The sequence below is a fragment of the Vigna angularis genome, chromosome 8, assembly GCF_016808095.1.
Source record: "Vigna angularis cultivar LongXiaoDou No.4 chromosome 8, ASM1680809v1, whole genome shotgun sequence".
NCBI classification, from domain to species: domain Eukaryota; kingdom Viridiplantae; phylum Streptophyta; class Magnoliopsida; order Fabales; family Fabaceae; genus Vigna; species Vigna angularis.
The window spans coordinates 27,583,170-27,601,992 of NC_068977.1; the positions used below are offsets into that span (position 1 = coordinate 27,583,170).

General features: G+C 28.2%; 1 protein-coding gene across 3 annotated transcripts; it reads left to right on the top strand.

Moving 5' to 3' along the window:
* The first annotated feature begins 8,851 nt into the window (after nucleotides 1–8,851).
* On the top strand, nucleotides 8,852–18,087 carry LOC108344914 (silicon efflux transporter LSI2). 3 transcript variants are annotated; one of them, XM_052867696.1, is made up of 7 exons: nucleotides 8,873–9,060; nucleotides 9,749–9,936; nucleotides 10,801–10,889; nucleotides 13,657–13,742; nucleotides 13,977–15,264; nucleotides 15,378–15,567; nucleotides 17,620–18,087. In XM_052867696.1, the coding sequence occupies exons 5-7, from the start codon at nucleotides 14,095–14,097 to the stop codon at nucleotides 17,880–17,882; spliced, it is 1,623 nt and encodes a 540-aa protein (XP_052723656.1). In that variant the 5' UTR covers nucleotides 8,873–9,060; nucleotides 9,749–9,936; nucleotides 10,801–10,889; nucleotides 13,657–13,742; nucleotides 13,977–14,094; the 3' UTR covers nucleotides 17,883–18,087. The 3 variants fall into 3 exon arrangements, with proteins under 3 accessions (XP_017438941.1, XP_052723656.1, XP_052723657.1); XM_052867697.1 differs by having other exon boundaries at nucleotides 9,818–9,936; XM_017583452.2 differs by lacking the exon at nucleotides 9,749–9,936 and having other exon boundaries at nucleotides 8,852–9,060.
* Nucleotides 18,088–18,823: the final 736 nt, after the last annotated feature.

Below are 18,823 nucleotides of genomic sequence, written 5' to 3' on the forward strand. Positions count from 1 at the left end.
GATAAATGAGATTGGCATTGTGATGAGGCTCAAGTGTAACTTTGAATCCCCATACTGTATCCAATGGTACGAACATGTCGAAGGTGTTTAGGTCATCCAAGAACAGTATTAAGAATATCCTATCGACCATGAGGATTAAAACCACCCTGGGTATTCTCCTCAACTAGAGAATCATACAATAAAATATTATATATAATTAGAAGACTTTATATGGAATAAAATGTTTTAAATTAAACTATCCAAACATGTTTACTTAGAATCTGCTCAGCTACCCGTTGTTATTCTTCACCATGTTTATGACTTTTTTAGATGAGTACGCTTCCATTTCTCATGGGATGGTGGGGGTGGAGGTTCAATTGAATCTACACTACCGTTATCGCTAGAAGTTGAACTTGCTTTCATCATTTTTCAAAATAATCTTCTACTTCGGTTTTCGATAATCATCATGAGAGAATAAGTGGGGAGTCTCATTATCTGCTTGAATGTCCTGTGCCTTTTTTTAATACCCTATAAGCATTTAAATGAAATTTACTTAGTATTATACATTATGTATATTAAAATAGTAATAAACAAATATATAAGTGATGATACTAACCTTCTATTTTTTACTTTTTTGAATTTGTACAAATTGTTGCCGAGTTACTTCAATAATGCAATTAAGCTTAGTATCAGGACTTGCACCTTTTCTTGCTGCATATACATAAATTATGGTCAATTTTGATTTAAATTGATGCCACATGATTGCAATTGATGACAAAACCTTCAACGTTAAAATTCCCGCATTAGGGATATAAAAAAACATATGCATATAAGAACAACAATAGACATTAGTAACATTTACTTATGCTTCAAAGTAAGGCAAAAACATCCTCAATTTCTTACCAAGATATTTGGCCAAATTATGTTTCTCTCTTGCTCGATAATATGGTCCTAAGATGGAGTCAATACAAATATCTTCTCATGAGCAACAACTTCAAGATAGATGTTAAAATTTTTTGCATTTGGCCTAAAATTTTTTGCATTTAGCCCCGTCATCCAACTAGTGTTCACATCAATAATCATCGGTGTCCTCTCGTCACTAACTAACCTTTTAGTAAGAGTCTTTAATATAGTAACTCATCTGTTGTAACTCTTTCAAGGACCTTGCTATCAACCTTGTTCCTGTTTTGTATTTAAAATGACAAAAAAACATGATTAATAACAATAAATATAGAAAAGGATATATATATATATATATAAATATATATATATATATAATTAATTAATTAATTAATAACATTAAAATGAAAAACAACTAAAAAAATAACATTAAAATTTACATAAATTCATACACATATATATTCCTTCGTCATGGTCTTTATGAGTTGCATGATCATCATCCATGATTTCATCACTATCATTGTTAATCATCTTTCACATAAATGATTTGATCTCACAAATTTCATTGTTGGATTATCAATATCATTATTGGTTTTCTTTTTACCATGTAAAACAACATGCCAATTTTCACATGCAGAGTCAATGACATACAAGACTTATGAAGATTGATATGCCAAGAAATGGTTCATCTTGATATGCTACCTTTTGAAAGTCAACCAATTTCATTCTTGATTCATCAACTTTTACACTAGTTTTATAGTTAATCCATTTGCATTTGAAAACAGATACAGAAAACTTGGTATAACTAACTTTCCAAATCTCCTTTATGCCATTGTAATAGGGCATGGATCCCATAATAGGATTTTTATTTTTTTGAGGTTGAGAATTGTAATGAATTTTCCTCCAAAGCGACTCCGCTATATTGCACAATGTTTTTATCATATTGAAACTTTGTATAAAACAAAGTTCCATTGATTTAATAGCTAGAACAACGTAAAACATAAAACTTTAATCCATTTGCAAGCCAAGTTAGTATTCTAGATGCATACGGGTCCTTCGTGATTTCATCTTTAAACCAAGTTATAAAAGTTTTGTTATGCTCTATCAACACTTATTTCTTTAATTATCTTAGGTTTTTATGTCTTATAATGTCCTTGTGTCTAGTTAAATATGGTATGATTTCCTCTATGTTATTTAGTATATACAAATGCGTTTGCAGAACCTCTTGTCTAAATTTGCTTTCCACATGTATACCTCTTGAATATTTTTCCATTGTTCTATGAGAGTGCTAACAATTGGAAAGCACTCCTATAAAATTTTCTTTATACATGTACTCCAAATAAAACTCAATAGATTCTTCTAAAATGTATCTTTCAACAATATAATCTTTTGAACAATATTTTCACATATCCCTTCACAATCTTTATATATCGTTTCACTAGATACATAAATAGTAGATAAAATGAACCATTATGTGAAAAAACGATAGAGGAAAAAATATCTCTAGTTGACACAAAACAATAACAATTTCTTCTTGAAGTTCATCCAACTTATGAGGGTCAATAACTTTGAGACGTTAAATTGAAAAATGAAAACAATCGGGTTATAATATGTCTTACATTTTTTGGCAAGATTCCACGTATGGCCAGAGGCAATAATTGAAAAACTTGTTTTCTCCTTTTTGGACAAAGTGTAACATGTTCCTGGCAAATAAGTTTGGTTACCAACTCCTTTTGGTCCTAACTTGTCTCATATATTCATTTCAGTCATATCTAAACGAGAATTACTGCGATCCTTTGTCTTCCCTTTTATATTTAGAAGTGTTCCAATTAAGCTATCATACATGTTCTTTTCAACATGCATCACATTTATACAATGTCACACATGTAACTTAAACCAATATGGAAGAACACAAAATATTGACCTCTTCTTCCATATGTGAGTCAAAGTTGCCTTTCTTTGTTTCCCGAAATCTATATAAAGATCTTTCACCTTCTAATAAATCTGGACATCAGTTAATGGAATTGGAGCTTCAACATGTTCTTAGTGTTCATTAGAGGCATTTTTTAATCTATGATAAGGGTGAAATTGATTTATAAGTCTACAATGACGAAGATAGATTGTTTTCCTCTCGTGTTTTAACTGCTCATATGATGTGTTTTCTTCGCAAACAAGACATGTTATGTCACCTTTCACACTATAACTTGATAAGTTTTTATGTGCAAGAAATTCATTGATAGTACAAAATAACATTGCATGCATGTGAAAATATTATTGGCAAAACCATTAAACCTAAACCATGTAATCTCATAACAACTTCATGTCATCAATCAATGGGTTAAGATAAACATCTATGTCATTCCTTGGTTGTCTTAGACCAGAAATCAGCATTGATTACATCATGTACTTTATCTTCACACACAAACCTGGAGGCAAGTTATAAATCACTAACAAAACAAGCTACAAACTATGATTGATACTTAAATTTTCATAAGGATTCATTCCATATGTAGCTAGTCAAACCCTTAAATTCCTTGATTCATTTTTGAATGAAGGAAATTATTTATCAATGTTCTTCCATTAGACATAATATGTAGGATGATAAAATAGTCCATCACATTTCCTCTACTAGCATGCAATCTAAGATTTTTAGCATCAATTGGACGAGGAAGGACTAGGGGATTAAGAGTGGCAAGAGGTCTTGCTCAAGAGATCTTTTTTAAGTTCTAGTGACCTGTATAGGATTAATCTTGTGGATGGAGGTATCCATCACAAGTGCTAAAACTTCCTTGTAGTTCAACCTTAATGCATTTATCCAGATGATCAAGTTTAGAAGAATTCAAGACTGTATTATTTGCTTAACTTCTCATTGTTACTGGTTTAATGACTTTATGGCAATCCTTTTATACATCAACTTATTCTTTCTTTTGCTTGGGTCCTTTCGTGTTTGTTTTCTTCTTTTGTAATTATCACCTTAATGGATGTGAGCAGATGAGAAAACGTGAGTTGAGCTACCTTTGGAGGGTGATAATGATGCAACTGAGTAGTTTTAGGCTTCCAATTTTGTTGTTTAGGTTTCTTTTTTAAAGACTTAGCTTAAGTGTGTTATATATAATTTCTTTAAAGTTGTGGACAAATCTTAAATTTATTTTAGACTGTTTTAAAATATTTATAATAGTTTATTTTAGCTTTTGAATTATCTATATTGTGTTTATTAAGTGTGCTATGTTTCACTTAATAGTTTAAAGTATTAATTGTGATGTTGTATTTACTATAACACAATATATTATGTAAAATATTAAATTTATAGAGAGAGAAAAAATATCGTATTTGATATTTTTACTATTTTATTTGTTTATAACTATAATGATATAAAGTAATTTAAAATGATCCAAAATCTTTGCTCAGAGTTACAACGTTAGATCCATTTTGATTTTGTAAAACTAGTAGTTTAGATATGATTAAAAAAAGAGTGCTTAAAAGATTTTCTAAATAAGAAATTACAATTAAGATGTAGGATAAAATAAAGGACCAAGAAAATTAAAGGGTAAAGAAAATAAATGACGAAATTATAGATTGTAAGAAAATTAAATGACAAGAAATTAGCACATTATAGAAACTTGCAAAGTGAAATATAAATTTCTGGAAGAAAATTATCAATGCTTTCCTTTTCTCTTTTCACTTTCAATAGACAATTGGTATAACTTTCTTCTCACATAATTTTTATTGGACGGTTTTATTGATCTACTCAAATTTCTTATTGTTTAACTTGTTTTTCTTCATCCAATATTGGTTAACTTGTTTTTCTTTACTTAACTTTACCAGTCAACATATATTTTTTATAATATTTTCCTGTCGATAACAATCACAAGAAAAGTACCTTGTTTAGAATTCTTTTAAATTAATATTAAATTTTTTATTAAATAAATTATAGTAGGGACAAAATGTCATCCATCAGTGTGTAATATTTATACTTTGTTGTCAAAGAAAGAAACTTATCAAAGTAAAATATAAAAACTAATGGAATGATTCACTAAAGAGTCACCCTACCAATATTATCCAATTTAATCTTCCAAAGTTAAAATAACTAAATAAAAATGACAATGATGATCATTCACGAGTTAATTAAGTTTCAACTCCTTTATAAATTTAGAATTTGAGTATGTTTATTTCAGTTGTTTTTCAAATATGTCTATTACAAATTTTTATATTTTTTAATTGAATATTTGTAATTTAAGTTTTTGTTAATTGAATAATATGATTACTAACTTTTATTACTTTCATTAAAAATGTATCTTTGTCATTGTCATCCCCACTTATAAAATTGTTTTATTTATTAGTTTTAATAAAAATAATAAAAATAATTTCTCATTTTATATTATCGCAATATCATTTTTACATTAAACTACAAAACTTCACACTTTTTAACACGAAAAAGTAAATGAGTTGACGTGGAAATATAACATTATTTTACTTATTTAATAAAAATAAATAAATGATAAAGATTCAATTAAAACATATAAAAATTTCAAATATTTAATATATCAAGAAAATTTTCAAATTTATTAAAAACTTAAAACTTAACTAAGACATAATTTATTAACAAAATACTTCTAACTTAAACTTTAATAATCTATTGAAAAGATATTAATAGTAGAATAATCTAACGAATTAAACAAAACATAATTATTAAACGTATTAAAAGCTATCGCATGTCTTATTTTTAGTAATTAATTAATTAATTAATAACACTTTATATGCAACCCTATTTTATTAAAAAAAGAAAATATTTAATCTGTACGACAACTTATTCTAAAATAAACTGGGGTTATGCTAATAAATCAGGGAAGTAGATATTAAATTTCGTAATTATTATTTTTTACTATTTTCTTACTTTGAAGGGTGAAAGTTGACGTAACATTTCTAATATTTTGTTTATCTTAATGCAAGAGATTAAAAGAATCTAATAAACTTTTTCACAGGCTTGTGAATTTGACGTTTTCTTGGAATCTATTACAGAGATTTAACCAACTATAATGTGACACCATTATATGCAATTGTGATAGAGATAGGTTGACTTTTATAAAGACTCAAGATTTGTCAACAAAACGTTGCCAAATGGGTTGGAAAAACTTGGAACACAAGAAATTAAATTTCAATTTGAATTTGGTTTGTGTTTTAATTTCTCGACTTTACACCTACGTTCTTTCTAAGCCATTAGTGAAACTGATTTACTTTTTTTTTTCCTTAGTAGAATCTCTTCATAATGAATAATTTTTTAATGATTTTTTGGAATTCAATGCTTTTAATTAAGAAAATATTAATATTATGATTTTTAAATATATAAAATTTGAATTAATTAATATTATTTTTAATTTTTTATATAATTTGATTGGATGCTAGTTTATATTTATTAAAGAAATATAATTTTTTTTATTTGGATAAAAAAATTCAAATTATCACAAATATAAAGAAATTAGTTAAATATCAAATAATTAGTGATAATTTAAAATAAAATTAAATATCAAGTTTGGCAATTCAGGTATGTTAACACATGAAAGTCCATCCATTAAAATAATTAATAATAACTCAAAATTATTAATATTGGTTTTAATTAGACTAACACCGATTAATTTTACAATGTTGTTTTGTGAACTTTTCAATCAATCTCAACTAAAAAGCTTTTGAATTGACTTTTGGTAAAAAAAAAATCTTAATCAATGACCTAAAATTTCTCTAGTTAACTTATAAAAAATTATTGATAAAAACTAGCATTAATATGAATGAAAAAAAAATACTCATTACAGACATCAATAAAGAAAAATCAAGATATATTTCAATGAGAAAATTATCTTGTTCAAATTGAGGAAGAAAACCAAAAGAACAACAATTTAAATAAAAAATAACTTTTATCAACATCAATAGTATTCAATCAAACCATATATACATCTTAATTAAGTCGACAATCCACACTAAAATCGAACTATCAGATAATATGAAGAGGAAACACTAAATTTTAAATTACAAACAAGTTCAAATTCGTCTTCGAAGTAAAACTCAAAATTTTCTATTTTTAGTAAGTTTAACTTTTATAAATTTATAAAATTATAAAATTATAATTTTTTTTAAAATTCTTTATCCATATTTTTGAAAAATATATACAAATTTATCTCATAAGAGTAAACATTTTAGAATTAATAATCCTTGTACGTTACAACTAATATTAATGACAAGAACTTTAATGGCAAATCAATTGTGATTTCTTGTACTTTTTAAACTAAGAAGCATTCAGACCCAATTAATTAATTACGCTTTGAACTTTGAAAGTTTCTTCTTTATTAAAACTTTCCTTTTATTTACAGCAATTATATTTCTGAAAAGGGGTTGGAAGAAGTCAATTCTTTTGGAAGAAAAAATTTACTAAATTTTTACAAACTCTTCTAATTTTGTTTATATTGAGCTATCTATTTCAAGTATTATATTTTTTTTTCTGTAAAAATAAACTTAACCACAACTTTTTTTATGTTATTTTATCACAAACATAATATATTATCTAAATATCCATGTTTAAAGTGATAGTTTTTAGTTTTTATTTTAATGAAACAGAACCAGTGAGTTTTTTATTATGAAAAAGTAAAATCGTTTCAATCATACTTAACAAGTGTAGAATTTGTTCCTTTCAGGAAAGGGAGTGATGTATTCCAACCAAACGAGCAGAATAATATACTAATTTGCTGTTTTTGTGAGACATAAACTGATTTATATACTTTATTGTTCTCTATACAAGGCAAGTATTCCAGTATATGTTAATATTCTTATCAAAAGGACATGATCTGGAATTGCTTTGCATTGATTCTTGTATCTTAGTAATCTGTTAACACCGCTGCCCACAAAATACTACATCATATAATAATAAATTAATATTTTTCTTGCGGATCAAGTATGCATGTGAAGATGAGTTCTACATACTTCTTTGATTTTTTTTTATTTTATTTTCTTTCTTTATTTAACGGTAACGTGTTGGTAAAAGATACTCAGACATTCAAATTAATAAAATAAATCATATAACAAATAATGTAATAAGAATGAAGATAAATTATTTATCTCAATAGATATATTACTTATACAATAATTGTTAATTTATAGGTTCTCACCTATGTGGTCTAAGTGGACCAATAATTTATTATCATACAAGTCAATAGATTAAAAAAAATTATGCTAAGTTAAAGAATAACGATTTAATTATGTTAAGTTAAAGAATAATAATTTGTAGTCAGGCTAGTTGAAGTTGGCTTATGGTCGGATAACATCAGCCAACTATAATACAAATAAATTAAAGATTTTTTCCATCAACTAAAGATAAATATTTACAATACATGCAATCATGATCTTATAAGTCAGTTTCGTAAAGTTAAAATACACTTAAAATTTATTTCTTAATATATTATTAAAGTTATCTAAAACTCATCCTTGTTTATTAAATTTATGTCATTTCTTAATATATTATTAAAGTTATCTAAAACTCATCCTTGTTTATTAAATTTATGTCATAATTTTTTATTATTTATTAATATCTAATTTTATATTTAGAGTAGATATATATGTTTAGATGTACATGTATATGTTTCTATGGATTAAAATTTTTATATAAACTAAAAATCATCTTCTCTCAATTTGATAACAAGTAAGATAATTATTAATATAAATTTTGATAAAATTATTGAGTGATTAGATAAATTCAATAAAGTAATCTCATATACAAGATAAAAAAAATAAATTTATGTTTAAAACATGTTCATAAAATTATTGGTGTAAAGTGATGTTTACTCTTAAATAATGTAAATTGTTGTTACATTGTATTAAACAACTTCTAACCACGTCATTAATTGAATATTAGTAACTATGCATGACTCATTGATGAATTCAAGTACACATGTCTTCTTTATATATACCCCTACATGTAATATTTAGAGGGCATTCTCTTCCTCTGTTTTTCGTGGTTCTCTTCCTCTGTTCTTGTTTTCCGGCAAAGCCACGTTCATTCTTCAGTTCATTTCTTCCTTTCTCTTTTTCTCTTCTGCGTCATTCTCTTCCAGCACCTTTTCCGGCGAATTCGGTGCCCAGTCACCGTCATTTCTGCTGAGCAATCTCTCCTAACGGTGTCGTTCTGTCCTCCCTCAGGTTCTCTCCCCGCTTTATATCCTTCGTTTACTTTCCTTTTTTCCTCTCTTATATGTCTCAGATTTGAAATTGTACCGAGATATTTGTTAAATTTATTTTCTACTTCTCTTCCTATTTCTTGGTTTTAATTATTTACGGTGAGTTGCATATATTACAATTTGATTATTTTCTATTGTGAATAGTGATTGTGCTTTGCATTTCTGGTTTCGTCATTGGCTTGGCGTTTACACACACATACATATATATTCTGATTTGGTTGTTAGGAATATGCTTGTTTCGAATTTTTTCCCCGAAACATTGTTTGTCTAGACGTAGTAGCATCCTTTTCTTATACCGTTAATGAGTCAGTAGGGAAGTTGAGAAAATAGACGACCATTTGGGAACGAAGAAATATAAGAATGTTAGGCTCATCGAGTTGAAGTGATTCTTGAAAATGAGTGATGAGTATTTCTACCATAAATTTTCGTTGGGGTGATTTAATGAATAGTGAAATTATCTTAATACAATACAAACCACGGCTTCTTAACAAGATCCTTTAGGTAGAAATTGAATTTAAATAGAATATTAACGAACGAGCTAAGTATCTCTTACTTAACTATCTTTATACTCTTAAAATATTATAAACAAAACCAAAGTTAGTTTTCTAGGTTCTCTGATTGTGCAATAGGTTGACACTGCTACTTTTAAGTTTGGGTGGCTGAACCTATCGATGTCACTACTGCCAATGTTGCTGTTAAGTGAAGTGCATTCATGGCAGCTCAACTGGCACGGACCCCAGATGATGTTGTGAGTCAGAGCTTGATGGTTTAAAGTGCATTCATCACCTCCAAATGTCTGGGATTGATGCCGCCCACCAAATGATCAAGTATTATGAGGGTAGGGGTTGTATACGAGTTTTGGATATCAACTTTGACATATGCATCTTCCAATGCTGTGAATTAAGGCGAGAAAGGTGGTGACACTTGTATATAAATTAGCTTATATAGGTTCCACCCCTTTATCATGCTATTCTTGAATAACAAAGATGCTTAGCAGACCTAGTACAATGCGATTCACTGATGCAGGTTTAACTTGTAGAGAAGTATGTATAAACTTTAGGCACATGAAAAGACATTATTTCTATAATTGTTGAGAAAATTCTAAATTAAAAGTTGTTAATACTAATAACGTAGTTATTGAAAAAAACATTAACCTTATACAAATTTGTGTTCAAACCAAATTTAATTTTAAAAGCATATACACAGTAGTCTTTTCAATATTAGCAAACATTTCAGTTATAATTCCTCCTTTCTTTTATTAAAATTATGTTTGCTTTGTGGTTTCTTTTACTTTTCCTGCTGGATGAGTCCTTGATCAGTGTAAAAGTGTTGTAAGTCATCTTATATGTATATTTAGAAAATATATACTCCGACACAGTTATATTTATTTCAGTCACCACTTATGTTATGTATATGCTTTCATTTAGATTGGAAGTTTAAGCATGTTAGTATATTGTTATCACGAAATTACATGGTTTCAAATCCTACAAAGGTAGCTAATTTCTAACATGGTAACTGTGAAACATCAAGATTCTGCAACAATTTGCTATCTGTAATTTGTTTCTGAATAAACCCATTAAAAATTCTTGAAAGAAAGCCATAAGAAGTTGCCCCTCCTATAGTGTTTCTGTGTACCTACTGTCTAAAATACAAACTATACCCCTGCAACAATTATATTAATTTTACTATCTTCTTTGTGTAGCATATCCTGCAACACACCCTTCATCATGCAAAGAAGTAAGGTTTTGAAGCAAATACTGAAGGTGTTTTGAGAGGAATCATAATAGGGAAGTAAGGTTGCTTTCCTTGGTCTATTTTCTACTGTGGTAGTTACGACAGTTGCTTGAGTTTGAAGTATTATGTGCATGTTTTATGGAGTTGGAAAAATTATGTGATTGATGTTTTATTATATGGACTTGCAGTATTGTGCTCTATTGACCTTGGTAGTCTATTAAAAAAATACAATGTAATGATAACTACTCTTGTGAGCTTATTCAGTGGTTGAATAATTTCACATACTTTTATATTGTTTTATATAACTTGAATAACTTTTCTAATTTTTTATTATTTTTATTGCACTTTTGGTTTTGCTGCATAATCCTGTATGAGAGATGCGAGGCATGAGAATGTGGCAGTAGAATTTATATAATGTTGCTTGATTCTTTGTATGCTAGTTTTCTGGTTAACTAGTCTCGCCAAAACTTTTATCAATCTTCTTGTTCTTGTCTCTATCTTAGAGTGCCTCCACTGAAAACTTCTGATACCACCACTAGGCAGAAGCTTTTCTGTATCATTTCCAAGCCATGTCTGATCTGCAAGCATCAACAAAGCATTTTCTAGACTCTAGAGAGTCTGAATATTGTTTTGCAGAGTTTCACCAGCAGCCAGTCAAAGGGCATGCTTGAGAACTTATGTGATAACAAAAAATAGAGTTGTAGTGCTTGTAATTAACAGATAAAAAACATAGCTATATGGTCTCATCTCAACTTGAAATAAAACCAATTTAAAATATATAAACGAATGAAAACCTCATTTTATAAATCAGTTTTGTAGAATTAGAATAAGTTTAAAGTCCTGTTCATCATAGCTTATAGGTTTCACTTAACGATTGTGCCTGATTTTTTTTAGATGCAGAAACATAAGAGTTGAATTTCATTTGGTTTCCTTACACAGGACAGTTTCACTGGGTTATAATTAAGATCGTAGATTTTAACTCTGTTACAGCTTTGGTCAGCCACCGGCCCAGTGGTAGATGGCCAACTACACTCTGGTTATAATTTGAGCAACTCCTTCAAATACAGACCATAGAGCTTCTATTTAAAGGGAACTATGTTAAATATATATAATATGATCATTTAATTAGTTTTTATATGTTACGATTGATGAATTAGTTTCTATATGATCATTGATTTTTATATAACATGATTACTGAGCTAATTCTTATATAATATAGTAATTAAATTAATATTTATATAGTTGGTCACTAAACTAATTTTATTTAACGATACATAAATTAGCTTTTAGATCAAAATCTGACTTGTTTAGTAGCATTAATTGCCAAAGTTTTAACCATTTATTAAGATTAGATTTTAAATTACTCTTTAATTGAGCCACTTACTAATTTTTATTATTTGAGAGAGCAATGGTTTAGTTTCTAAAAACAAATTTTGAAGTGGAGAATATAATTCTTTCGAGCAAAAGTAAGATATCGTTCATAAATTGTACTTCCACAAACACTTTTTATATATGATCCAGAAATTGCAGGTTTTATCTGGTTGTAATTTCCACATCATTTTGAAAGCTGCGTAGAATAACGATACTTTGATTTCCGTAACTCACTCTTGATCATTTCGTCTGATAGTTCAAATATAGTTATCATCACTAAATTTAAACGTTTTGTACTTTCCCTCATTTTGCATTATCATATTATAAAGCTTTCTTAAAATATATGAGATGCATTCAAAAGTGATGGTGATTTTTAGTTTTTTTTTTAAACAAAATAAATCTGGTAATAATGAATCTGAAATATTTTTTTACTCATTTAAATAATTTTTTACACTCACCAAAAAATATGAATTTGATTTTTAGTTTTAAAACACTTTTGCTATTTTTCCCATGACTTTCCTTTTTCTTTATCTCCATAATTGTTACATCTTAAATGACATAATATACTACTTTTATTATTGTATTTTGTCAATATTCTCACTATATCGAAATTATTATTATATCGGTTAGTCTATCCATATCCCCTGTATACAAATATACATTCAAAATATTTTTGACAAACAACCTTTAAATTTTAATTAAATTGTTATAAACTTAAAATTGAAAATCATCATAAAATAAATTCTAATTTACAAATCTAAATGTAGTTTTTAAATTTTTTTAAACTTAAAACTTAATATTAAATATTTTAATATAAATAGTAATTCAAGATAATTATGCAATGTTAAATGTTAGTTAAATGCCTGAAGATTTTATTCCTTGACCAAACGGTCCGAATTCGAATTTTAATAATATTACTTTATATATAATAATTTATATTGACTAATTACATTCCTAATTTATATTGTATTTAATGTCCAATTTATGCTTATATTAATTAATGTGTTAATGTAAATTCTTTCTTATGTGGCAATAACTTGATCTTAAAATGTATTGAATAAGCAGTAAATATAGCGTGACGCTGTGCCGATATAAATACGTCATATATTTTTATTTACAAAGTTGGTACTACATTCAATATTTATTAATTTTAGGGTATCAATTTAATTTTTGAGGCCATGAGAGGGAAAAATGACGAAGTTCAACTTAATATTAAATATTTTTGATTAAATCTTTTATACTTTATGGTTACATAAATGTTTGTGCGTGCATACAAAGTTGAGGAAGGGTCACGTTCTTCCATGTGATTACGAGATGTCCTAAGAACACTTAATCATGTCGCAATTCCCAAATGCCATTTTTCTAACTAAATAAGATATTTTGTTATTTTTCAATTTCAATTTCAAAAAAAAAAATACTTTAGTTTGTTAAAAGTTCATAGCTTTTCATGCAGATGGCATGAATTCCTATTCAAGGACAGCAAATTGGTGAAAGCTCTCTTACGTTAAATCACAGGGCGTGATAGACTGGCTTTCCAAAGTAAGTGAATTGGATACGTGTAATCTCGTTTTTTTCTTATATTTGATAATGGTTTTCATGATGCACTTAACATGATTGATTAAAATCACAACCAATTTATGCCCATGAATGTTCTCATTTATCACTCACATGAGATAGAAAGTAAGTGACACTTTACTTAGTGTTAGAAGCGTCGACCAGAGAAAACAAATTTTTATATTTTTATGAACCGATCAAATGACTTTCTCTGTCCAGGAAACTTCATTCTACCAGACTGAATTCTATTATGAAGCTGGAATAAGGGTTAGAGGTGAAAATTTCGGTCTTTGATCAGAACTAGGAATTGGCTCTTGGTTCTACAAGAGTTACAAGAATGGCATTGGCATCTGTTCCAAAACTAGTGCTTGGATCCATTGCCTTTGCAATCTTTTGGATGCTAGCAGTTTTTCCTGCTGTGCCATTCCTTCCCATTGGGAGAACTGCAGGGTCCTTGTTAGGTGCAATGCTCATGGTCATATTCCAAGTTCTCAGTCCAGATCAAGCATACGAAGCAATCGATCTTCCAATTCTCGGTCTTCTTTTCGGCACAATGGTAGTCAGTGTTTACCTAGAAAGAGCTGACATGTTTAAATACATAGGAAAATTGCTTTCATGGAAAAGTAAAGGAGCAAAGGACTTACTTTTTAGAATCTGTGTGATTTCTGCTGTCTCAAGTGCTCTTTTCACCAATGACACTGCCTGTGTTGTTCTGACTGAATTCATATTGAAAATTGCAAAGCAACACAACCTCCCACCACACCCTTTACTGCTTGCACTTGCTACAAGTGCTAATATTGGCTCTGCAGCAACTCCGATCGGCAACCCTCAAAATCTTGTCATAGCTGTTCAAGGTAAAATATCATTCGGACAGTTTCTGATTGGTGTTCTTCCAGCTATGCTTGTAGGGGTTGTAGTGAATGCTGTGATTCTTATGGTGATGTATTGGAGGGTGTTGTCTATTCAAAAGGATGAAGAAAATCCAATAGCAAATCATGCAGCAGAGGAAGAGGTTAATTCTCATCAGTTTTCTCCAGCCACAATGTCTCATTATAACTCACTCAACTCTGAACAATGGAATGCACACATGGAAAATATCAATCTTCCAAGTTCCCCTCATGGTCAGAATCTGAGAATTCGATCGGTAGTGGGTGATGGTGAAATCGACAGGGTTCTCAGTAACACGTTAGATTCCACAAGAAACTCGAATGCATCAAAGGAGGAGACAAATGGTATGACTTATGAGACACACGAGGAAACCAGTCCTTCAAAAACTGATGCCAAAATGGTTAAACCAGTTGTGGAAACTGTCTTGAACAGTTTAGAAGTAAAGGAGCGTTTGGGTGTAAGATGGAAATATATACTGTGGAAGTCTTGTGTTTACATGATCACATTGGGAATGTTGGTTGCCATGCTTTTTGGTTTGAATATGTCATGGACTGCTATTTCAGCTGCTCTAGCTTTGGTTGTTCTTGATTTCCAAGATGCTAGACCATCCTTAGAAAAGGTAACACTTATAAACACAACCTTTTACTTTTTGTTTTTCTCTTGAAACACAAGAAATACGTATTGTTGTTTTGAGGCGTATTTAACTTTGGACAATGTTTGTTGTTGGAACAGGTTTCTTATTCGTTGTTGATATTCTTTTGTGGAATGTTCATAACAGTAGATGGTTTCAATAAAACTGGAATTCCACGTGCTCTCTGGGAGGTCATGGAACCGTATTCTCGAGTAGATCGTGCCAGTGGAGTAGCAATGCTTGCTTTGGTTATACTCATCTTATCAAATGTGGCTTCAAATGTACCAACTGGTATGTCTCATGTTACTCAAATATTCATTTTTCTTTTTACTTTTTTCAGTTATTTTTTTCTTCTAACTTTTGTGTTCACATGTTGTTATTAACGTTCAATATAGACAAAACAACATTCTCATGCAATTTTTTTCAAAAATTAACCAAATGAACAATTTTAAAAAGTTATTACAAAAATATATATGTCGTGTTAAGGTTGTATGACTTTAGAATAAAAAAATCATACTCTGTATCAAAATTATGTTTATTTGGTATAACTCTTTCATAATAAGATCATATTAAGCTAACACTATTTGTTTGTTATTGTAACTTTGTTTTAAAATTGTCCATTTCAATAATTTTGAAAAAAAAAATGCACCATTTTGATGCTTTTGCATTGAATGCATTAACATAGAAAAGGAACTTGATTTGTAATGTTTTCTTTGTCCATATTCACTCAATTGGTAGCTAAAATGCTCTTTTTAGAAAATTTTGTATTACTATCCAAATTAAAAACTTGTGATTGACTAGTTAACAAGAATTTTTAATAGCATTGAATGTCTTCATTATGGCAACTAATTAATGAATAGCTAAATGTTGATCAAAGTATGTGATCCTATTTTAGTACTAAAACTCTAGACATAAGGATGATATCATTTTGGGATTAGTTAACAAAGAACATCATAAGAGAGAATGGGTTTTCAAGTAACTCATTTTGTATGCATAAAACTACATATATCCTAATAGTTTAACTTCAGGTTTGTGGTTTAAATCATTTTACATTGATAAAGAAAGAGTGCCGGATGTCACAAATTTCTCCCAGTGATTCTTTGTTTTCTTTTATATAAATCCTTTAATTTAACTTATGGTTCATGAATTGACTTTGGCCCAATCATTAAAAAAAATATTATCTTACAAATTTGGTGATTATTAATACTTATAAGTGCAATAAAGTTTAATTTTAAGATAAACTTGTTTTCACTTTAAATTTGCTTTAGAACATATATTACAATAAAATTTTGTGTAATATCATAAAATGCAATCCTAATAGTTAATTTGTTAACATTTTTTTATTTTCACAAACATCAAATTATTTCGTCAAAGTTGGGAAGGATTTTCTAGGAATTTTGCAACATTAATGGTTCACATCGAGACCAAAAAGTTCTCTTTGAATTTTCATATGTTGAAAAAATAACTATTTTTTGTGGATGAAGATTTTATGTCAATTAACAACTTATCTTTCCAATTTTTTAATATTTTGAACATGATAAATTTATTGAAATAAAATAGAATTGTATTATTAATTAGATTTAGTAACACATTTTACCCATTCCCTAATATACAAGATACATTTTTACCGTGATACAGTGAATGTAAAAAGAGTGTAAATGCACTTATTCGCTAATAAACTAAATACAAAGTCTCCTCATTTTGTGCTGAAGTACATTTTAATTTACGACAATATATAGTTCTAAATAATATTATCTGCTTTTATAACTTCATTTGATAATATTGGAACTCTTTTTTTTTTATCAACGAGGATGTAAAAAAAGATTTTGTTTTTGTGATTGTTATAGTTGTAATAATAAAGTTATATTAAACCATAATATTAATATCCATAAATTAAATTAAATCATAGATAAAATGAACGTCTTTTTCATGGGTATAAATTGATTGGTTTTTAACTTACATTTTTTAAAGAAATTTACTTAAAAAATTTGAACCATGGGTTAATCTTGTTTATGAAGTATTTTTTATAGATATTTTAGTCTTATATGTTTATGATATGTTTTGGGTATTGAATCTTCAATTTTCATATTCTCATATATTACATTAATAAAAAAAATGTGTTGAAAGTCTCATAATAGAGATAAAGTCAATTTATAATATACAAGTCAGATGCAAATATTATTTTACAAGCTGGTTTTATGAGATTGGGTTAGGTTGAAATCCACTAATAGAATGGGAAACATTGGAAATACTAGTTGCTTTTAACAAATAACCGTATGAAAATTGCTTTTAAAGTGATATTGTGAGTTTTGATGTTAGTAATGTTGTGTTGATGTTTTGTAGTTCTATTGCTTGGAGGACCAGTTGCAGCCTCAGCTGCTGCAATTTCCGAAGAAAGTGAGAAGAAAGCATGGCTGATATTGGCTTGGGCGAGCACAGTTGCAGGAAACTTATCACTTCTGGGATCAGCTGCAAACTTGATAGTCTGTGAACAAGCTCGTCGTGCTCCTAACATTGCTTACACTTTAACTTTCTGGAACCATCTCAAATTCGGTCTTCCTTCAACCCTTATAATCACTGCCATTGGTTTGACACTCATAAGATGATTATAATATTAATTTCATCCAAAACAAATAACTCCATATATAATAAGCTTATTGCACTCTGCTTTAGGCTATTTCCAAAAATATTTGTAACAATAATCAATTTTCTAATCTTCTCATCATTTATGTTACCTACAAATACAATCACTGATTCTTCTTTATGTTTCAACTTTGAAACAAAGAGACTAATCTAAGACATGTTTCTTCATCAAGGAAATGTTAATTGTGCTCATATAACACATGCTCTTTTGGGCCTTCTACGTCTTCTTAAATTTTACATCATCCTATATATTACAAGTTTGTTAAATTCATAAATGTTATAATAGTGTTATTAGCATTAAAAATACGATAAACATTACTTTTGTTATTGGAGAAACTTTTTTCGTGTGGCCAAAATTTTACTCAAACTATATATATACAATGATATATAAAATTTTTGAAAGCCTAATAAACTATTAGATCCCAAAAAGAAATTGGACCATGCAAATGAATTTTCATTTTATAATTATAACCATTTAAGTAATTTTAAACTATATATATATATATACTCTACTTAGTACTTATTCTATTTATTTATTCCATTAATTTTAAATATTTATTACTTTATTTGCTTATAGCAAATAAATATAATGATGCTAATTATTGTAATAAACAATGATTTCGTTATTATAGTTGGAAGAAATGAAGGAGAATGCATTTCAAAATGCATTATATAATACATTATAGTGTGGAATATACTATAATATTTGAAAATACATTGTAAAATACGGACGGATGAATTATTTTTAAAATATATTTCAAATTATATAATTTAAAAAATATATATGTATTTCAGCACAGTCTCAAATATATTTCAGATTGTAATCCGAAAAAATTCTAAATTGCACCATGTATTTCCAATCCTCAATCTCGAAATAATTTAGGTTTCTATTATTCTTTTCTTA

What these genes read in the sequence shown, in the direction of transcription:
- LOC108344914 (XM_017583452.2), top strand. Translation starts at nt 14,095, where the DNA reads ATGGCATTGGCATCTGTTCCAAAACTAGTGCTTGGATCCATTGCCTTT. An exon ending in CTAGACCATCCTTAGAAAAG is followed by an intron (nt 15,265 to 15,377) that starts GTAACACTTATA and finishes TTGTTGGAACAG; the next exon opens with GTTTCTTATTCGTTGTTGAT. An exon ending in GGCTTCAAATGTACCAACTG is followed by an intron (nt 15,568 to 17,619) that starts GTATGTCTCATG and finishes GATGTTTTGTAG; the next exon opens with TTCTATTGCTTGGAGGACCA.